A 23,583-nucleotide genomic window follows, 5' to 3' on the forward strand; every position below is an offset into this window, starting at 1 on the left:
GATGGGAGGTCCTGGGTTCAAATATGACTTCAGACACTTCCCAGCTGTGTGACCCTGGGCAAGTCACTTAACCCCCATTGCCTAGCCCTTACCACTCTTCTGCCTTGGAACCAATTGATTCCAAGACAGAAGGTGAGGGTTTATTTTAAATTTTAAATTAAAAGATTGCTTGAAAGATGAAGTAATGTAGGAAGAGAACTGGAGTCAGAGAACCTGGGTTCAAATTCTACCTTAAATACTTACTACCTGTGTGACACTTAGTACAAGTGTACAAGACACTTAGCCTCCATGGCCTTCAGTTTCTTCATCTGTAAAAGAAAAGAATTGGACTAAATGCCCCCTAAAGTCCCTATCAACTCTAGATCTCTGATTTTACATAAGAAAAGAAATAACCTTTTTGGATGACTGTCTGATCTTCAATATCAAGTGAGCCATAAAACAGATAGATGGTTACTGACCAAGAGGGTCCACCACCATCACTGAGGATGTCTAGTGTGGATTTCAGACAGAAGAGGGGAGGCCTTCCAGAAGTTCCTGTCTGCAAGGAAACATTGCAATAATTGCCTCAAGCCCAAGAAGAGTATTCAACCTCCTCGATTAGATCTCTGATTATGCTACAAAGACAAGCTTGGTGATCCATATGGAAAAAACTGAACTGATGGTGAGAAGGGGTAGCACACTACAGTATTTGAAAGATCATGGGAGATGGAGAGATAACAACTGAGTTTAAATCCTCATTCTGCCACTTACTAGTTATGAGAACTTGGCAAAGTTATTGTACTTTCTGCAAACTGAAGGTTGGACTAGGTAACCATCTGAGGTGTATCACAGCTACAAAAATATGATTCTAAGATTTGATGTTAAAACTATCTATTACAGGGGGCAGCTGGGTAGCTCAGAGGATGGAGATCCAGGCCTAGAGAGGGGAGGTCCCAGGTTCCAATCTGGCCTCAGACCCTTCCCAGCTGTGTGACCCTGGGCAAGTCACTTGACCCCCATTGCCCAGCCCTTACCACTCTTCTGCCTTGGAAACAAAATACAGTATTGATTCCAAGACGGAAGGTAAGGGTTTAAAATGTTTATTATATAGACTAAGACACACAACTGAAAAGTTGGTACATTATTACATATTTTGGGGACAGGCACTGTAGAATGAGTTGGGTTCAGACCTGAAAAGGGGGAAGAGAATATAATGGATTACATTTAGAAAACCACGTAGTGCTTTGAAAAAATCCCAAACTGCTTCCTAGCTCACAATTCACTTTTTTCACAAAAATATTTTTCTGCCAATGCTGTGATTGAAACTGTTAGAATACCCGAATCTCTGAAGAATTTGACCCAAAGGACATTGGAGAGGTGGATAGTGGGTTCAAGCTGGCTGCAGAGCATTTTCAGCAATGTCCAGTACACTCACTGGACATATGTACAAGTGACCTATGTCACACCACTAACAGCATATGCAATCAGAAAAGGAGATGCACAGGTCAAATGGTGAGGATGGTGTATAAAAATGGAGAGCCTGAGTGCCACACTGGCAACCACAAACTAGAAAAAGAATAAGATAAAAGCCTTCAGCCTTTCAAGCGGCTCTTTTGTAGCAGATCTGTGAAAGAACATCAATGAGAATCAAAGAGTAGAAAAGTAAATGATTGCAATCTACATCGATGGAAAGAATACTCACACTGACAAAATTAAAAATTAATTAACAGGGGGGAGCTGGCTAACTCAGTGGATAGAGAGCCAGGCCTGGAGACGGGAGGTTCAAATATGGCCTGGAACATTTTCTAGCTGTGTGACCCTGGGCAAGTCACTTGACAACCCTCCCCCCACACACACTGCCTTGCCTTTATCACTTCTGTTTTAGAGCCAATACATAGTGTTGATTCTAAGATGGAAGGTAAGAATCATTAAAAAATCCATTAAAGCATTAAAGTAAGGTTTCCTGGAAAGCCATGGCAGGATGAGTATCATGGTTAGAATATAGCTTTGGAAATAGATACCATTTTTTGCTCAAAATCACCATTGATGAGAGAAATCAAATTAAAACAACTTTGAAGTATCACTTCACAAATATCAGATTGGCTAATATGACAGAAAAGGAAAATGATGACAAATGTTGGAGGGGACGTGAGGAAATTGGGACGTTAATGCACTCTTGGTAGAGTTGTGTACTGATTCAAGCATTCTGGAAAGCAATTTGGAACTATGCTCAAAGGGATCTAAAACTATGTCTATATAACCCTTGGCTTTACCCCAAATGGATCAAAGAAAGGGGAAAAGGATCTATGTATAAAAAATATGCACAGTACCTCTTTTTGTGGTGGCAAAGAACTGGAAATCAAAGGGAAGTCGATCAGTTGGGATTGTGGTGGAATGCTATTGTGCTATAAGAAATGATGAGTTATAGGCCTAGAGACAAAAGGTCCTGGGTTCAAATCTGACCTCAGACGCCTTCCTAGCTGTGTGACTGTGGGCAAGTTACTTAATCCTAATGGCCTAACCCTTACCACTTTTATTCCTTGGAACCAATACTTAGTATTGATTTTAAGATGGAAGGTAAGAGTTTCACAAAAATAGAAATGATGAGCCAGATGCTTTCAGAAAACCCCGGACTTGCAGAAAATGATGCAAGGTGAAGTAAGAAGAACCAGGAGGACACTGCACACAGTAACAGACCTGCTGTGAATGACATAGCTATTTCCAGAAATACCACAATCCAAGATAATTCCAAAGGGCTTATGATGAAAGAGTGCTACCTGTCTCCAGAGAAAGAACTGACGGCCTCTGAATGCAGATCCCAGGATACTTTTTTTTGGTCTGTGCTTTATTTTGCAACCCAACTAACATGTAAATCTAATTTGCAGGGCTGTACATGTACAATCTATATCCAATTACTTGCCTTTTCAGGGAGAGGGGAGGAAGGAAAATGGGAGAGAATCTGGAACTCAAAAAATTTTAAGTGAATGTTAAACACATTTTTGTTTAAATGTAATTGAGAAGAAGAAAACAACATACATAATGTCTTTTAAAGTATATACCATTTTCAAACAGTATCAAATCCATAAAATAGCACTGTATTTTAATATGCTGAAATCCAGAAAATAGAGGGGAAAGGATCAATAGAAAGAGAAACGTGAGTCAGATGACTGTAGACATCTAGTACAAACCACTTGGATAGAATGCAGCATGGAAGGAAGAAAAGAAAAAGAAATGAGTCTTGGATGGTGGGAGAGGAGGTGAAATAGGGGAGGGTAAATGGATATATAGGGCCTGGAGTATTGGCTGAGACTGTCCAGGGGATGATGGTGCCCTCCTTATGTCCCCGGGGACAAAAAAAGGAATAAGGAGCTATGTATGGCAAAGGGACTGCCTCTGTTTTGTCACTATCATCTGTCTCTCATCCTGCTTAATCAGAGATGAGAGAAGTCTCAGCTTGTTTCCTGAACGTCTGCCAACCCTGAAAACAAACATAATATCCATGACTAGGCCTTGACACAACCAACAGAAGACCATGTTAAAACTTGGGCTCCAGGCATGGAAGACGATAGACCCAGGGTATGGATTAAAAGTGAGCTGCAATCATGGTAGAAGGAGGCTATGACCTCAACAGAAAAGGAAGACTGCGATAAGAAGAAACCAGGATATGAACATGAAAGCAGGTAGGCTTCAGGCACAGAAGAATCCACTTTGTGAGCATGGAATGGATTAGTTTCAGGGAATGGAGAAAAAGAGAGCTGAAGCCACAAAGGGAACTGGGCTGCAGGCACGGAGGAAGCTAGATTTTAGGAAGAGGTCAGACGCTGAACACGTGAATTCGAACAAAGAAGAAATTATAGAATTTCCATCACTGATTCTGACATATTTTTAAGCCACCAAAGGCAGGAAGAAGTGATACTGAGATGGGTAGAAAAAAGAGAGGGATAGAAACAAGTGCTCCTTTTTCTTTGGGGGGAAGGGGAAGAAACTTGAGGTATCTTTGTGTAAATGTGAAATTGTACTATAAGGTCATGATTATGAAGACCTAACATACCTATGCTCAGTCTTCAATTCCTCCTGCTCATCATGGAAAGGAAGACAAACAATAATATTAAAAAAACAATAATAGGGGGCAGCTGGGTGGCTCAGTGGATTGAAAGTCAGAGATGGGAAGTCCTGGGTTCAAATCTGGCCTCAGACACTTCCCAGCTGTGTGACCCTGGGCAAATCACTTGACCCCCATTGCCTAGCCCTTACCACTCTTCTGCCTTGGAGCCAATACACAGCATTGACTCCAAGAAGGAAGGTGAGAGTTTAAAAAACACAATAATAAACTTTCATCTCTATAGAATTTCAAGGTTCGCAAAGTGTTTTCCTCACAATCACCATGGACATGTGTTTTTCAAGATTATTTCCATTTTAAAGAGAAGGAAATGGAAGTGAAAAGAGGTGAGATCACTTGCAGATTCTCACAAAAGTGTTCAAGGTGAGATTCATTCCCAGGTATTCATGATTCTAGGTAGATCTGCCATGCTTTTCACTATGCCATGATGCCTCTAAATGTAAAGTCCTACAGCTATGTACAAAAAAAAATGTGGAATGCATGTCTAGACAAAAGAAAGATCATGGGGCTATAACAAAAACCAGGAGAAAATAAGAGAAAGAAATCCCACTTAAAAGAACTACAAAATGGATAAAATATCTGGGAGTCGACCTATCAAGACACATTCATGACACATAAATATAATTACAAAACACTTTACATAATTAAAGGGAAATTTAAATAACTGAATGGATACTCAATGCACATAGTTGGTCATACCAATAGAACACACATAATGTTCTGAATATGTACATAATGTACTGAAATGAGAGATTTGGTGGATTCCTACTAAATTCCCAAAAATTATTTCTAGACAGACAAAACAACAACAACAATCATTTGTAGAAACAAAATGTCAAGAATCTCAAAGGGATAATGAAAAAAGTAAGAAGGAAGATTAATCAGCTCTTCTAGACTTCTAACAACATTATAAAGTAATATTCATCAAAAGTATTTAGTCATGGTTACAATGGAATGTAATGGAATTCTCTACTAGCAGCAGTGCAATGATCCAGGACAATTCTGAGGGACCTATGAGAAAGAGCACTATCCACACCCAGAAAAAGAACTGTGGGAGCAGAAATGCAGAAGAAAAACAACTGCTTGATCACATGGGTTGAGGGGATATGGTTGGGGATGGAGACTCTAAGAGATCACCCCAGTGCAAATATCAATAAAATGGAAATAGGCCTTGATCAATGACACATGCAAAACCCAGTAGAGCTGCTCATTGGCTATGGGGGGGGGGGGGGAGAACAAGAATCATGTGACCATGGAAAAATATTCTAAATTAATTAAAGTAAAATTTTCCAAAATAAAAAAATTATTTAGTACTGGTTAAAAAACAGAGAAGTAGATCAATAAGACTCAGAAACAATCCATTAATAACAATAAACAATTCAGTATTCAATAAATCCAAAAATATAAACTACTTACAAAAGGACCCTCCACTAGAAAAAAACTGTTGAAGAAACTAGAAAACGGTTTACCAAAAAAAGAGCCTAGTTTCTTATGCCATTTGTCATAATAAATTTCAAATGGATCAGCAACTTAAATATTAAAAGATCCCGTCTTAAAAAAATTGATGGAAATGGATGGAAGTACATCTTTGAACCATGACTTGGGTGGCGTAGAATTCTAAACCAAAGTGTAGAGATTACAAAATATAAAGTAAAAATATATATAAATCACCAGAAATTGTAAAGCATTTGTACAAAGTCAAGAGGACATTGTCCAGTGGGAAACATCTGATATTTGATATATGTCTGATATCCAAGACATAAAAGAGAATTAACAAATACATAAGATCATGAGCCATTTCCTCCTAGATATGTGGTCAAATGACATGAGGAAGCAGTTCTTCCTCATGTCAAGTTCAGAGTGCCTATTATACCTCGCTTAATAAATACCTTAATGAATGACTAAGGTAAGTATCAAAAGTATTATTATCATTATTATTATTCCATTTTTACAAAAGATGCAACTAGGCCTGTGAGTCACTGAGGCAGTACCTGAATCTAGGTCTTACAGACTCTAAGTTCAGCAGTATTTCCAACCCTGAATCATAGTGGATTGTGTGCTGAACATGGAGTCAATAGGACCTGAATTCAAATTTTACTTTTGATACTTTTGTGCTTCTGGAAATCCACTTTACCCTTCTAGGCCTCAGTTTCCACATATGAAAAATGAAGAGGTTGGTCTAAATATCCTGAGGCTCAATTTCTTCATCTATAAAAATGGGCACAATAACACTGAAGTCTCTACCTCCCAGCATTGTCATCAAGTTGAATAACAAATAAATCTGGCAGCTTTCAAGCACTATATAAGCATCAGTTACAATGCTTGCTTCTCATACATCATGCTGATCCTTTGATAAATTTCCCCATCAGTAAAATGAAGGTGTTGGACTACCTAGATGCTCACAAAAGAAAGTGCTAAATTCATTATCTCCATTAATCTTCACAAGATGCCAGGAAGGTTGGTACAATTTTTACAAATGAGGAAACTGAGGTTCAGAGAGGTGAAGTAACTAGTCAATGCTCCCAAAGCAAATTTCAAAGCAGTGTTTTTGAACCCAGGTCTTCCTAATTCCAGATCTAGGGCTCAATCCACTCCACCTGGCTACTAAGGTCTCTTTTAGTCAGTTCTGGCATTTCAAATCTTGAAATAGCATAGAATCATTGAATTAGAGCTAGAAGGGCCCTTTCAGGGTCATCTGTTCCAATTCGATGTGAGGAAAGTGAAGCCTGTGGCATGTTAAATGTAAATACCAGACTCAGTCCCTGAAGCCCGGTCCTCTGATACCAATCTAGCATTCTTCCCAAAGTCCTACAAACTGCTTCTGTGACTCAAACTAGGCCTTCTTTCCTAAGATTCTTTACAGCACCCAGGCTCAACTTTTAACAGGTAGACTTAAGCAAAGAAGCCTCATTTGGTGCATCAGCGCTTTAAATGCCGCTGCCGAGGGACCAGCCTGGCAGTAAATGAAACAGAAAAGTGGTTGGAAATGAGCATGGCCCCATCTGCCTGGATCCCTAAGAAAGGTTTCTTCTCGTAGGAGCCTTGGATGGCCCTTCGACTTCAGACGCAAGTGCCTCCCCCACCGCCTCCTTCCTTGCCTCTAAAATGGATAATTTCCAAAGTGTTTTTCCCCCTGCTGCTATTTGGCTGCTGCCTTCCTGCAGTGCCAGCAGATAAAGTTGTGAGGCTCTCTCCCTCCCAGCAGTTAATCATGGAGTTGGAGGGGGGAAGAGGGCACAAGGCAGCAAATGTTGAGTGTCAGTGGTTGGCAAGGATGCCTGGCACTGGGTGAAGCCATCACATGGCCAAAACCCATTTGAGCAAATTGCCTCTACCCTGGTAACATCTGAAACCAAGAGCACGTTGTTTTTCAGGGGAGCGGGCCTAGATCGTTTGTAACTTCCAGCTGCTTAATCAGTGCCGATGACTCTGTGTGCGTGTGTATGCTGGGGGGAGAGTCACCTGGACAATTCTGGCTTCCATGATTAATACTGGCAATAAACCTGATCTCTACAAAGCCTAGGAAAAATTATCTAGCCCAGGGCTGGGGAGGGCAGGGGAAGACTGTAAAGCAAAGCATTCTCTCTCCTCTAGGATGCTTATCTGGAGTGATACCCAAGGAACCATGTAGTGTTCACAGTCGGGGAGAGCCAAAGGAATGAATGACTGCAAAATAATACGAAATGAGCAAGAGCTGGACGATGACAAAATAACCCTGCCAATCAGCCTAACAGGTCTTGCAGTATCTATCCTCAGCTGGATCGATTCAGAATGCTGTCATTCCCACTCACTGCCCCCTCTCTGGCATTCATCGTCCTCCTCTGTAAAAGGAGGTTGGCCTAAATGATCATTAAGATTCCTTCCATCTCGAAGTCCTGGGGTACTTTGGGAAGATAGCTGGATTTGGAGCTGACAGATCTCTGCTCCCAGCCCTACCTACACAGCAGAAGAAGGGTGACTTTGGGCAAGTCCCTTCCCCTCCCTGGGCCTCAGTTTCTTCCTCTAGCCTTACATCTACACTTACAGGCCCATATGATCTCTCCAGCTGCCCAGGCCATTGCTGTGAACTACAAGGCTGTCTGTTTCTATTTTGCTAGGAGAAAGGCGATGTCTTTTTCCCCCTGAAAGCTAGTTTAAAAGCTCGCTAATCCCTGCTCCTGCTCCCCCAGGTGAATGTGGCAGTAGGACTGTCTTTCCAGTTTAGTTCAGGGAAAAATCTCTTGCCTCCCTGGGACTGTGCAGGAAAAGTGATCAAGTCTGGTAAGGCCTTCAGATATTTCAAAAAAGGGAAAAAAAATCCTTTCGTAGCCAGCCCTCCCTTTGCCTACAACCCCCTCTTGTGATCAACTATGACAATTGCACAAACATTGACAACCGGAACCATCAGACTAATCTGTAGCAGATGGTATGCAATATTACTGAAGCAGTTTTGTTTACTGTTCAAGTAAAGGCTAAAGTCAACATTTATTATGCTCCTACTATGTGCTAGGCACGGTGCCAAGCTGCTGAGTCCTGGACCTGATCTTCCTTTGTCTTCATCTCCCTTTTCTAATAGCAGCTCCCACTACTCTCCTTCCCACTCATAGATCACTTGGTATATTCCTGAACACATTCTACATCCATTTATCACTCAATTCAATCCAGTTCAATTTAGTAAGCCCCTACTGAGTGCCTACTATGTGTCGGGCACAGGGCCCTGGCAGAAGCTGTGTCTGTTGAGGCCTTGGCTCCAGAGACCCCTGGGAACTGAAGGAGCCGTCGGACGGACACCTTGGAGTAGGCTTGTGCCAGGCCCTAAGCACAGAAGATCAAACATCATCACTAACAAAAGAAGGACTTGGAGGCTGGAAAAACTTGGCCTGGACACCTGCTCTGCTGGGTTTGTGGGGGTAGGAGAGAAGGAGTGAGGAAGGAAAGCGTACCAGTGAGTATGTTTGCGAAGGGACTGGGACCCCGCCAGCTGTGCTCATTCCCAGGCGAGTGGAGTCCCTGGTTGTTGCCACAGAAGAAGGTGGACTGGCTGCTTGTAGTTCGAGTAGCAGAACTGCCTGCAGGCTCTGGTCAAAGCATTTGAAGTCATTCATGGCCTGGGGTTTGAGTGGGACACCCTGAGTACATCCAACTCGGGACTATAAATACCACCATAATTGGACACAGGAAAAAACAGACACACCCCCCCAAAAACCTGAAACTTGAAATAACACAATGAGAACGAGAAAAAGCTAACTATTCGGTCTATTTGCCTGGCTGTTAAAATGAAAAAAAGAAATAAAGATGAGCAAGAAAAGGAGAAAAAACTCAACTATTGATAGCTATTATTCCAAAAGAGAAGAGCTGAGTTCAAACTCAAAGAACAATAAAGTAAAAACTTTGACTACAAAAACAGCAAAGAAACACAACAAATGGCCACAAGCAATTATTAGGAGCTCTTTTGTCCAATCATATGACAAGAAATTTGGCAATCTGGGTGAAATGGATGAATATTTACAAAAATATAAATTGCCTGGATTAACAAAAGAGGAAATAGAATACTTAAATAATCCGATCTCAGAAAAACAAATTGAAGGAGCCATCTAAAAATCCCCAGGGTCAAATGGATTTACAAGTAAATTCTATCAAACATTTAAAAAACAATTCATCCCAATACTATATAAACTATTTGGCAAAATAAGCAAAGAAGGAGTCCTACCAAATTCTTTTTATGACATAAATGTGCTGCTAAACCAGGAAGACCAAAAACAGAGAAAGAAAATTACAGATCAATTTCCTTTTAATGGATGTTGACATAAAAATCTTAAATAAAATACTAGCAAAGAGACTACAGCAATATAGTACAAGAATTATTCACTATGACCAAGTGAGATTTATATCAGGAATACAAGAGTGGTTTAATATTAGGAAAACTATCAGCATAATTGGCCATATCATTAACCAAACTAACAGATACCACATAGATGCAGAAAAAGCCTTTGACAAAATACAACACCGATTCCTATTAAAAACACTAAAAAGCAGAGTAATAAAAGGACCTTTCCTTAAAATACGTAGCATCTATTTAAAACCATCAGCAAGTATCATATGCAATGGTGATCAGTTAGAAGTCTTCCCAATAAGAGCAGGAGTGAAACAGAGATGTCCTTTATCAGCACTATTATTTAATTTTGTACTAGAAATGCTAGTTTGGCAATAAGAGAAGAGAAAGAAATTGAAGGGATTAAAGGAGGCAATGATGAAAATAAAACTATCACTCTTTGTGGATGATATGATTTTATACTTAAGAGAATCTTACAGAATCAACTAAAAATTAGTTGAAATCATTAATAACTTTAGCAGGGTTGCATAATAAACTCACATAAATCATCAGCATTTCTATATATTTCCAACTAAGTCCAGCAGCAAGAGTTAGAAAGAGAAATTCCATTTCAAATCACTCTAGAAAAACAAAAAATGCTTGGGAATCTATTTGCCAAGACAAACATGGGAATTATATGAACAAAATTACAAAACACTTTTAACACAAATAAAGATAGATCTAAACAACAGGAAAAAATTTAATTGCTTATGGGTAGGCCAAAAGCTAATATAATAAAAATGGTAATCCTACCTAAATTAATTTACTTATTCAGTGCCATACCAAAAAACTATTTTATAGAACTTGTAAAAAGAACAACAAAATTCATCTGGAAGAACAAAAGGTCAAGAACATCAAGGGAACAAATGAAATAAAAATGCGAAGGAAGGTGGCCTAGCAGTACCAGATCTCAAACTATACTATAAAACAGCAATCATCAAAACAATCTGGTACTGGCTAAGAAATAGAAGTATGGATCAAAGGAATAGAGTAGGGGTAAATGACCTCAGCAATCTAGTGTTTGATAGACCCACAGATCTCAGCTTTTGGTATGAACTCACTATTTGACAAAAACTACTGGGAAAACTAGAAAACATTACGGGAAAAAATAGGTAATTAGGTATGGATAAATATCTCACACCCTATACCAGTGTTTGTGAAATATTGGCACGCGTGGCAAGCCAGCATGGGGGAGCTGCTCTGTTCCCCCTCTTCCCAGGTCCTGAGGGCATTTTTGCATGCCCCACTCATTTATCCAGCTGCTGAAAGCAAGCACTTCCTCCCTCTGCCCTGGGGGCGGGGGGGGGGGGAGTGGTTCACAGGCAGCTTGAAGTTGCAGTTTGGGCATGAGAACTTGAAAACTTGCCAATGCTGCCCTATACCAAGATAAGGTCAAAATGGATATATGATTTAGGCATAAAAGATAATATAAATAAATTATGGGAACAGAGAACAATTTACCTGTCATATATATGGAGAAGAGAAGAATTTAAGACCAAACTAGAGATAGAGAATATTACAAGATGTACATTTGAAATTTTTAAATAAAAAAAGAACTGATCTTACAGCCAAGAATAACATCCAGCAATGATAAACAAAATTATAAAAGGAAAAAAATTTACATTTAACTACCTAAAGGAGTTTCAACTATTCCTAGAGAAAACACAGAACTCTGCAGAAAATTTGATCTATTAGAAACATATAAGGGTAATGAAAGCCTAATCATAAGCAACCCAAAAGGTAAAATTGTTTGATTCTGGTATGAAAAATATCATCTAGGTCCCCCAGGAATGGCATTATTGCCTAAGTTATTTTAAAGGGGTGGGTATAGATGGAAGATTTAAGGTCGAGGGAATCTAATAGAATGAGGCCAAATAGTAGTGGAATAGAAAGGAGGAGATGGGATGGAGGAGGAATGAGTGGAGGAACTCCCATGGAGAAGGAAACAAGGGGATAGAGGGCTGGGAGTACCAGAACCCAACTCTCATCAGACCTGGGAAGAAGAGAGAACAACATTATTTGGACATATGTCTGGTTCTATAAGATTATTCACTTATAAAAATGGAAAATATGGAAATGTTTTGCATGATAATATATGTATGAACCAGACTGAATTGCTTGCCAGGTCCAGGAGGGAGGCGAGTACATTTTAATTAGGAATGTGCTATAGTATGGATCCTGGAAGATGTACAGCATTCTGACTTGAACAGTGGAGCACGTCAATTAGTTTGGAAGAGGTATGTACATGTAGACTGTAAGCTGAAATATATTATGGTAGGATTTTCTTCCTTATGTCTATTCCCCTTTAATTGTGGTAAAAATTAAAATAATGTATTGCCATGACTAATATTTGTAATATTAACTAGACAGACTGGTTGCTGGATTCACTGTCTGTGTATATTTGTTTATATATGTGTGTATATATGCGCGTACACATAGAGATATGAAGTTTATGAAAAATCACTTGAAGTAGAAGAAATTAAAAAATAGAAGTTCAAAGCCTAATAGTCTAACAAAGTAGGGAATTCTTGACTGCTTAAGTCAAGAGACAAAGAGAATAAAGAATTCCCTTCCACACAAAGAAATGGTGCCAATACTAGCAAACACACAGGGATCTCAACCTCCCAAGGTACGTGCACACGCGTGGGAATTCTTCTAACAAACAGTATGCGCTTATATTAGGATTCGTTTATATCCTAAGCCAGGCTTTCCAGAGAATGCCGGGTTGAGTGCTGTCCTTAGAGGCTTGGGAGCCAATTCCATTACCCAATCCCTCGCCAGCCCCACTCCATGTGTTGCCTATAACATACAGAATGTAAGTGGTTCACAGATAAACATGCCACAAAGTGTTTCCCTACAGTGCCATCTTGTGGCTTTTCATTAGAAGACATGTAAAGTATCTGAAATTCTCTAACTGGAGATTTTGACAGAGCTTCAAATGAACCCAAGGTTGTGGGTTCAAATGCATGTACTCAGCTTAAATTACCCCCAAAGGCCAGATTATGAACAAAAAGGAAGACTCGTTGGAGATATAATGTGCTTTTGTAGCATCTCCCACTGTGGGGAGAATGTTGAACATGCTTTGCTTTCCTCTGGGTTGAATTATCTCTTTGCATAGACTCCCAGATCTTTATCATCCAACCCTAACTTGTCTCCTGAGCTCCCGATCCCGACCATCAGATGCCTTTTGGACATCTCCAATTCAGTGTCTAAAACAATTCATCCAAATATTTTCCCCAAACCCTTCCTTCTCCCCAACTCCCCTCCTCTTACTGTTGGGAGGACCATCTATCCCCCCACTCACTCAGACATGCCAGGCGGGAGTCATTCTCGACTCCTCCTTCTCCTTCGCACTCTGTGGTCAGACCCTGGCATTTCAACCTCCCCACCATCTCTCATATATGTCCCCTTCTCTTCCCTACACGGTCAGGACTCTAAGGCAGGCCCTTAGCCCCTCTCTCCCGGCCTACTGTAGTGGCCTTCTGCTTGGTGGCCTTCCTCAAGTCTCTCTCTAGTCCAATCTATCCTTCACAGAGCTGAAAAGGAATTCTTCTATTTTCTTGAATGCTTCCATGGGACCTCCCTGCTCACTGTGCTCCCTGGAGAATAGCTCCCTACTTCCATCTAGGATCGAATACAAACTCCTCTGGCATTTAAAGGTATTAAAGAACCTTCCCAGTCTTCCCTCCACACACTCAATGACCGAAATCCCTGTTGCACTTTATCTAGGACCCACCGTCTCCTATCTCCTTGCCTTTGCATTGGCTGTCCTTCTAGAATGCCTGGAATGTCCTATCTTGGTTTCCCTTGCTTCATTCAAGGTACCCTTTTTCAACCTTCTCCCCTCCCTCCCCACCCCACCAGTGCCTCCCCCTCTGAGATTACTTTTCATCTACTTTATATAAATAAATAAGTAAACAAATATATATATATATATACATATATATAGAGAGAGAGAGAGAAAGAGAGAGAAAGAGAAAGAGAGAGAGAGAGAGACAGAGAGAGAGAGAGAGAGAGACAGAGAGAGAGAGAGAGAGAGAGAGAGAGAGAGAGAGAGAGAGAGAGAGAGAGAGACAGAGAGAGAGAGATGTACACATTGTTTTCCCCTTTAAAAGTGGAAGCTTCCTGAGGGAAGGAACTGTTTTTATCTTCTTTTGGTGCAGTTGTGGCCCTCTCCGTATCCTTAATGCTTAGCATAGTTTCTGGGCCATAGTAAAAGCTTACTCAATTCTTGCTGCCTCCGTTACTGACCGACCAGTGAACAGAAAGGACAGCAGAAATGGTTTTCTCTTTCAGGACCCCATTACAAGGCAGGCATTAGTTTGCCATGTGTGGGAGGCCACAAGTGCCTGTGGCAGCTATGATGTCCTGAAATAAGTACTTCATCCTATTTCAAAAGGAGACGCAAGTATGAGTATCAAAATTCACAGGTAACACAGAGATGAGACGACATTCACACGTAGGTAGGACATGGAAAAATCCATCTACGCACATGGTTCGGACACTAATGAGAGGGAGAAAAGCCCCCATGGCTCCCAGGCTCCTGAGTTCAAGACCTGCTGTCTGGGGGCCTTGTTCAGACAACACTGTTTTGCAAAGCCCTGTCCTGCCTATCTTACCTCATGTGGAACTAGAGAATGTCACTGCAGTGGCCGTGGCTAAAACTCCAGGACAGCCTGTCCTAAGAAGAAACGGAAGAGGATACTTTCAGCTAGAAAAAATTTGTTTGCATTTTGTAGTATTTACCATGAAGATCAGAGAGGGATGAGAAACCAAAATATGGAATGATTTCTGGGAACTTCTTCTCTGCTCTGAAGAGGACACATTTTTTGTCATCTCTAAATGATGGTTTCCTGATGGGCATCATGGTACGGCTCAGTGGCTAACCTGAAACTGCAATACTAAATTAGGGGAAAGAATTGGATGGCTATACACTGGTGGTCTAGCTTTAACAACTGTATTGCATGTGAGATCATTTACTGGGTACTAGTCCACAGAAAGGCTTTAGAGTAAAATAACAGAATGTCAGAGCTAGAACGAAACCTAGAAACAGCAGAGCTGGTGAATAGCATGCCAGCCTTATAGTACTAAAAAGACCTGGGTTCCAAACTTGCTTAAGATACTTCCTCCCTGTGTGACCCTGCTCAAGTCACTTCAGTTCCCTGAACTTTGGCTTCCTTTCTGAAAAATGGGATGAATAATAGCGCCTGACTCACAATGTTATTGGGAGGATCATATACATGAGAAGAAGATATACAGCCTTCAAGAGTTCCATACAGATGAGCAGTGGGGCTTAGTAGAGAAAACTCTGGGCTGTTTTGTTCTCTCTAAAATGAAGGCAGTGGATGTGAAAAGTCCCTTTCTGCTCAAGGCCTGTGTCTCTGAGAAGTGCAGTCCTTACTCCCTTGTTTTAGAACTGGGGAACCCAAAGCTCAAAAAGATGCAGGCATTTGCCCAAGGCCATATAGCTAGTTAGCAGCAGAGCTGAGACAAGAGTTGTAATTGATGGATGATCTTCTCATTTCCAGGCCAAGTGTGCTTTCCACATGCCAAAACTTATCTTCCAGTCACGAAACTTGAGCCTCACGTACTCTGAGGTCTTGAATTTGGTCAAGGCCACTTCTAAGAGAAAGAAAATTTCAAAAATAAGTATGTGAGAAACTGGGCTCTGCAAGCCTTTATCTTTCACTGAGAAAAGGACTATGGGGAAGAGGGGAGAGAAAATGCTGCTGCTGAGGAAAATGCACGTAGTTTGGGGCATGTGAGGCAAGACAAGCACCAAAAGGGATTTATCTAGGAGTGGAGGGCAGGCGGTGCATTTCCTTTGAAGCAGGTTATTCTTGCTTTCCTTAGAGAAAGTTCCCACCACCTCCCACCCCAAGAAGCCTTGCTCCTTCCCTCTTCACAACCACTTAAACAATCATTCCACAACACAAGATTCAAGTGTAGCCATAACTCATAGTCTATTCACATCTACTGTTCCACTGTTCTCCAAAGAAAATTGTCCTGAGCTAGAATTGAGACGGGATTCGTGGACCCCCCAGGACTAACGGGAAACTGCAACTCCACATGCCCAGAACCCTGGGCACACAGGCGGTTCTGACTTAAGGGCTCAACTACAAACCAGAGCCTCATTTCTCAGCCTTGTAAATGTAACAGCATCCACAGATGTCTACCATTACTGTCGTCACGTCAGCTCTATAAATGGACCATCAGTCACGGGGCTGCTGCTGCTCTCTTCCTGGATATTTGCTTTCAATTAGGTTGTGCTGCCACCAGGGAACAGAAATGATGCCTCAGTTATGACTTTACAATCTGGACAGCCTGGCCAGGGGTGGATGGAATGTTTGTTGGGTAGTGAGCGCTCATCTCACTGCTGGTGAGAGGCAGGGCAGGGGGTTGGAGAGGGGCAAAGGAGATCCTACAGTCAGGACAACCTTCATTCAAGTCCTCCCTCTGACTACAGGCAAATCACTTAACCTCTTAGCATTCCCAGGAAACTCTAAAACTATTCAATTGAGAGACATAATTGCTTAGTGTTTGAGACTGGATTTGAACCCAGATCTTCCTGACTAGAGGCCCAACAGTCTCACCACTGTACCACTTAGCTGCCAAAAGAAATAGAAAAGTAACTAAAGTTACCAAAATATTAAAAAAGTCAAAACCAAAAAGTTCCCCAAGGATGTGTTTCTGAGACATTCTTGCAAATTATGCTAGGAGAATACTATGGTTAATTAATGGTTTAGTAAAAGAAAGATTTATCCCTTCATATGCCCCTTGTTGAACCTCCTGCTGATGCAGTAGCCTCTAATGGGTCTTACCAGGTGGAGGTCTACACTCTTCAGGGACATAGGCAATGATGGATCAGAAGATCAAGGACATTAGAGCAAGAAGTGCCATTTAAGGTCATCTAGTTCAAGCTTTTCATTTTACAAGAGAGTCAACTGAATCCCAGGAAAGACATATGGCGTAGCCAAAATCACATAGATATTAAGTGGCAGAGTTAGGATTTGAACCCAGGCCTTGTGGCTCCTACTCAACTCTTTCCACTGCACCTATGCTGCCATCAGTATCCCAGGAGATCTCACTGCTTCATGAGGTAACCTATTCCATTTATGACCACTAGGATTGTTCACATCTTCTCCTCATTTTGGAGACAGAGGCTAGGATCAAGTCACAATTCCTAGCCAAACACCTCTAAAAATGAAATTCTCCCCTAAAACAATGTTGCCCTGGATTCCATATTGGCTTCCTGATGACATCGGGACACCCTCTCTTGTCTGTCCGTGGTTAGGGCCTCTGTGGTCCTCCACGTGTTACCCTCCCCACTTAAGACTGGTACGGTGTCTCTTGGCATTTTAATGAGTATCAGTGATACTATCTGAGCCCCTGCCCATTGATTTGCAGAAAGTATGCCCAAGACCACACAAAAGTGGTATGGAAGATACTACTGAGGCCAGAAAAACCAGTCAAATAAGCTCTCTTCTCCCTTAACATAACTATAGACTTTTTACTCTTCCTGTGGCTCCTAGGCCTTATAAGACATCCTTCTAAGTTAGAAATGTCTTATGGAACTGCACATTTTTTTGAAAAGAAGCTCCCTAAAAAGACAGAACACCTTGCACAGCTCTGAAGAAAGATAGTATACAATGAAATGTGATTGCTGATATGGGTTACTTTGATGGGGGGGGGCAGTGGCCCTAGGGCAAGTATCCTGCTTCATGTAGGCCCATGGCAGAGCCATATTCACCAAAGAGTAAAAACAGACCCACAATTTGCCACGAATTGAAATTCTGTTCTAGATCATCTTCATGGAATGGATTCTTTATCTGTACATTTTAGACTGATTCAGCTCAACAATTAGGGAGTCACAAATTATATATTCAAGTAAGGCAAAAGCCCCTCCCTCTTTATTAAAGATGTGAGTCTGGGAGGCAGCTGGGTGGCTCAGTGGATTGAGAGCCAGGCCTAGAGACAGGAGGTCCTGGGTTCAAATCTACCCTCAGACACTTCCCAGCTGTGTGACCCTGGGCCAGTCACTTAACCCCCATCGCCCAGCCCTGACCAGTCTTTTGCCTTAGAACCAATACACAATATTAATTCTGAGACAAAAGGGAAAGGTTTTTAAAACACTGAAAAAAAATTGTTTTAAGATGTGAATTTACAGAGGATGAAAACACAAAACAAAACAGCTTTCTTCTTCTAAGGTGTTCATTTGCATTTGGGTGACTGACATATTCTTCTGGTTTATTCAGATCGAAGACTCGTAACTTATGTTTTGCCTTATAAAAAAGGAAGGTGGAACTCCAAATGTCATTTTAGAAAAAGAGTAACTGCTTAGACTAGAAACAAACAGGTACTGTCTTACACAGGCAGAGATAGGTGTCCCTTGGGCACACAGGGAGTAAATAAAGCAGCAGAGCGGGGGCTGGAAGGCCAGCTCTTTTGAGTCCCTCACTAACGTCTTCAAGGAAAGTCATCTGAACTCCTAAAGTACCCAGCAGAGCACACCAACGCCCACCCCAGCCCGCTCCTCCCCTCACATTCATACACACACACACACACACACCGCACTCACGTCCTCTAACCCCTAAACACTATAGCAGCAGCATGGAAAAGTGGTAAGAGCCCTGAATTGGGGGTAAGAAGCTGCGAGTTTAGTTCTTGGCCTGCCACTCACTAACTACATGACCTTTGGATGAGTCGCTCCATTTCCCTCAGGATCTGATTTCACACTCTGGGGGGGGGGGGGCATTGGACTAGATGACCTCGAAGGAGCCTTCCCACTCTACTTCTCCAGTCCTGTGACTCTGTCTGTCAATGTGGGCACTCACATACACAGAACTAGAAGGAACAGAGTGAGCACAATGCTTGGATCTTGACTTTCCCTTTTTTCTTGTGGGGTTCAAAGCATTTTTCCTCCCCCTATTCCTCTCCAAAGAGGCCTCCAGTTCAGCAGAAGGACAACCTGCTTTCTATCAATGTATATACTTCACAAAATGATGTTTCTACAAAACAAAATCGACTTCCCTCTGGAATTCATGTGAAGATTTTCCCTGTGCCAAACCACAAACTATAAATGAACTTTGAAAAACACCATTTACTGATCCTTGCAAATTCAATGAGTTGATTTTAATGCAGTGAAATATTTTTGTATTTTAAAAATATACAGATCATTTTATTCAGTGGGATAGTAAAATTATTTGGAGGATTCTAGCACCACAGAGATTGAGAAACCCTCTAAATTAACCCTTTCATTTTACAGAGAAGGAAACTGAGGCCAAGAAAGAAGTGCTCTGTCTAAGGTCACCTAGGTATTCAGCAAGTGGCTTGGCCAAAAATCTTTCCACTGACTCTTCTTATACTCAGTCTTCTTAAAGTGAAACCAGCTGACAGCAACAGCTAACAAAAGACAATATTCTCAGTGTCATTGTTTTCCATTAAAGAAAATAATATTACTCGAGCCTGATACCTTTTCAGTCTATCTCATTTCCTTCAATTTTACTGTATCGATTGTCACCAATTTCCCTCCAATTTAAACGATACACTCATCTAATACTAGCTAACCATAATCCACTTTTCCATAGGTTAACCCGATTAAGTGCTCCATCACATTCTTCCAGGCTGCCTTTGTGCTCAGGCCTTCCACTGAGAGTGCTCCCTCAGGTGAAATGATACTAGACCCACTAAGATAAACATCCAGAACCTGACACATATCCAAAAAACAACACACGTCTAGGGAAAATCTGCCTTAACAATTCATAGAATCCTAAATGGGAGAGAATCTCAGATCATCTAAGTCCAATTTCCTTACTCCTACAGAGTCAAGGGAGGCAGAGTCAAGATGGTGGCTTAGATGCAGCAAAAGTCAAAACCTCTGTGAAAACCCTTCCATACCAATCAAAAACAAAGTGCTTCAAGGGGACATAAAACCAAATCTAAAAACAGGACAGAGCCAAGGAACCCTCCTGCTCAATTCAGCTTAAAAGGTACTCCAAAAAAAGCCTGAATTCTTGAACTCTCAGGTTTAAGGAAAAGGAAGAAGGAATATCCGAGGACCCTTCCCTCACCTACTGGGATGAGTCTCCTGCTGTCTCTAGAATCACAGGCAAGGGCTCTGGCCCAGAGGGAGTAGAATCTTGCTGGCACAGCTGTGCCAGGTTCAGGGTGCTGACCACAGTTGGCAGGAAGGTAGCTGGAGAAGAAGCATGGAGAGCAGCCTATTTGCAGCCAAAACTCTCTATCTTGTCCCCCCCTCTTCTCAAAGCACATCCAGCTCTGCAGATGAGCTCCTCTCTGTCTTAATCTAATCAATAAGGCAGATAAGAAGCCTTCAGAGGTCAGGGAAGCTCAACCTCCAATATCCCTCCCCCACTGACTCCACTGAAAGCTGATGGAATATTAATGAACCCTGAGGTTAAATGTGACCTCAGGGCTCATTAATACTTCAGCAGACTAATGTAGTGAATCAGCAGAGCAGAGAAGAAACCCCTTCAGGACACAATAGCCCAAACCCACAGATCCTGCAAATAAGCAAAGGAGCAAGATTAGAGCCAATGACAAGGGGAAAGAAGGGGAAAAATGAAGAAAAAAGAAATTACAATCAACAGCTTCTATCCAGGTAATGAACAAAGAGGAAATGGAACAGAGGAGGATCAAGGAATACCAAGCAAAAAATGGAGACATTCCAGCAAATTGGACACAGGCTTTGGAAGAACTCAAAACACAATTAAAAAAATAATTAAGAGAGGCTGAAGACAGTTGGGAAATGAACTTAAAAAGCAAAAAAGTCATCTGGAAACAGAGGCACATGAACTAAAACAAGAAAATAGTGTCTAGAAAGCCAGAATTGACTGGCTTGAAAACAAGGCAAAGAAGATGAAAGATGACCTACAAAGAAAATCAGACTAGAAGGAGAAGGATGACCGAAAAGTCAGGGATGAAATTCAGTATCTAAAAATTAGAATCCAACAACTAGAAGCAAATGACTTCACAAGACAGCAAGAGTCTATAAAACAAAATCAAAAGAATGAAAAAATTGAGGAAAATATGAAACACCTCATTGACAAAACTACAGACATCAAAAATACATCCAGGAGGGGCATTTTAAGAATTATTGGACTACCATAAGATCATGACAAAAGAAAAAGACTGGACACCATTCTACAGGAAATTATCTAAGAAAACTGTCCTGATGTTCTCAAACAAGAGAGAAAAGTGAAGATTGAAAAATCCACAGATCACCTCCTGCATTTGATTTCTAATTGACAACACCGAGGAATATTATAGCCAAATTCAAGAACTACCAGGCCAAGGAAAAAATATTACAAACTGCTAAGAAGAAGTCATTCAGATAGTATGGAACCACAGTTGGGATAACACAGGACCTGGCTGCATCTACATTGAAGGACCAGAAGGCATGGAATATGATATTCCAGAAAGCAAGGGAACTGGGTCTACAACCAAGAATCAACTACCCAGCAAAAGTGACTATATTCTTGCAGGGGGAAGTATGGTCATTTAATAAAATAGAACACTTCCAGCATTTGTAAAGACCAGACCTAAACAGAAAATTTGATGCTCAAACACTGAACTCAAGAGAATCACCAAAAGGTAATTAAAAAAGGGAAAAAAACAAACAAACAAACTTGTTAAGGGGCCCAATAAGTTAAAATGATTCGTATTTCTATAAGAAAAGATGATATTGGTAACTCTTAAAAATTGTTATTATCATCAGGGTAGCTAGAAGAAGTATACTTAGAGGGAACAATGACAAACTGTATAGGATGAAATGTCAAAAATGTGGGGGGGGTAAAAAAAGAAAATAATACTAAGAGAAATAGGAAAGGAGACAAAATGGGGTAAATTTATATTTCATAAAGAAGTGCATGGGGGAGGGGGGAAGGCCAATTCAATGGAAGGGTGAAAGAGGTTGAGACAGGTAATACTTAATTCTTATGCTCACTGAAATTAACTCGGAGAGGGAAGAATAGTCAGATCCATTGGAGTAGAGAATTGTATTGTGCACTATAAAGAAGTAAAAGGGTAATAAATAGACTGGTGGAGGGGGAAGCAATACAAGAGAGGGAGAGGGTAGGGGGATAGTTTAAAAGGCACTATAGTAAGAGGGGAATCAATAAGAGGGGAGGTGCTGGGAAGGGGAGTAACATTAGGGAGGGGAAAGGGAGAAAACTGACTAAAAGCGAAAAGTTGAAGGGGAGGGTAAGAGGGATAAGAGAAAAGGCAGAATCTAAGGAAGGAAGTCAAAATGGAGGGTAATACACAGACAGAAATCATAATTGTGAATGTTAATGGGATGAACTCACCAATAAAAAGGAAGCATATAGCAGAATGGATTAAAAACCAGAATCCTACCACATGTTGTCTACAAGAAACACACATGAAGCAAGTAGATATACACAGGGTAAAAGTAAGAGGGTGGAGCAGAATTTACTGGGCTGCAACTGAGACAAAGAATGCAGGACTACCAATTATGATCTCAGACAAAGCTAAAGCAAAAATAGATCTCATTAAAAGAGATAAGGAAAGTAATTACATTTTGATGAAAGGCAATATAAATAATGAAGAAATATCAATACTCAATATATATGTACCAAATGGTACAGCAATCAGATTTCTAAGGGAGAAACTAAAGGACATTAAGGAGGAAATAGATGGTAAAACCATACTAGTGGGGACCTTAACCTTCCTCTATCAGAACTAAATAATTGAACCAAAAAATTAATCAGAAGCAAGGGAAGTGAGTGAGATTTTAGAAAAATTAGAGCTAATATATATTTGGAGAAAACCAAGTAGTGATAAAAAGGAATATACCTTCTTTTTAGTAGCACATGGCACATATACAAAAATTAACCATGTACTAGGTCATAAAAACATTGCAAGCAAGTGTAGGAAAAGAGAAATAATACAATTTTCAGACTATAATGTAATAAAAATCATAATCAGTAAGGGCTTATGGAAAGGCAGATTTAAAACTAATTGGAAACTAAATAATCTAATTCTTCAAAACTGGTTGGTCAAAGAACAAGTCAAAGAAACAATTGATGAATTCATTGAAGAGAATGACAATGAGGAAACAACTTATCAAAATGTATGGGATGCAGCCAAAGCTGTACTCAGGGGAAAATTTATATCCCTGAGTGCATATATCAACAAACTAAGAAAGGGAATAGGTCAAAGATTTGAGCATGCAACTTAAAAAACTATAAAGAGAACAAATTAAAAATCCCCAAATAAAAACTAAATTGGAAATCATAAAAATCAAAGGAGAAATTAATAAAATTGAAAGGAAAAGAACTACTGAACTAATAAATGAGTATATGAGCTCGTACTTTGAAAAAAATACAAATAAAATAGATAAAGTACTGGTTAATCTAATAAAAAAAGAAAAAACCAAATTAACAGTATCAAAGATGAAAAAGGCAACCTCACTTCTAATGAAGAGGAAATTAAAGTAATTATTAAAAACTATTTTGCCAAATTATATAGCAATAAACATGACAATCTAGGTGAAATGGATGAATATTCACAAAAATATAAATTGCCTAGATTAACAGAGGAGGAAATAGAATACTTAAACAATCCCATCGCAGAAAAAGAAATTGAACAAACC

The 23,583-nt window shown here is 40.5% G+C and overlaps 2 protein-coding genes across 2 annotated transcripts in view; both read right to left on the bottom strand.

Moving 5' to 3' along the window:
• Positions 1-9,183, bottom strand: part of LOC130456190 (S100P-binding protein-like) — a 47,428-nt gene extending 38,245 nt beyond the window's left edge. The window contains 2 exon segments of the mRNA XM_056809845.1: positions 8,776-8,893; positions 9,022-9,183. Of these exon segments, the coding sequence (XP_056665823.1) occupies positions 8,776-8,893; positions 9,022-9,183 (280 nt within the window).
• Positions 1-23,583, bottom strand: part of FMR1NB (FMR1 neighbor) — a 67,240-nt gene that overhangs the window by 2,835 nt on the left and 40,822 nt on the right. The window lies entirely within an intron of this gene.

This window comes from Monodelphis domestica, chromosome X (genome assembly GCF_027887165.1).
Source record: "Monodelphis domestica isolate mMonDom1 chromosome X, mMonDom1.pri, whole genome shotgun sequence".
NCBI lineage: Eukaryota > Metazoa > Chordata > Mammalia > Didelphimorphia > Didelphidae > Monodelphis > Monodelphis domestica.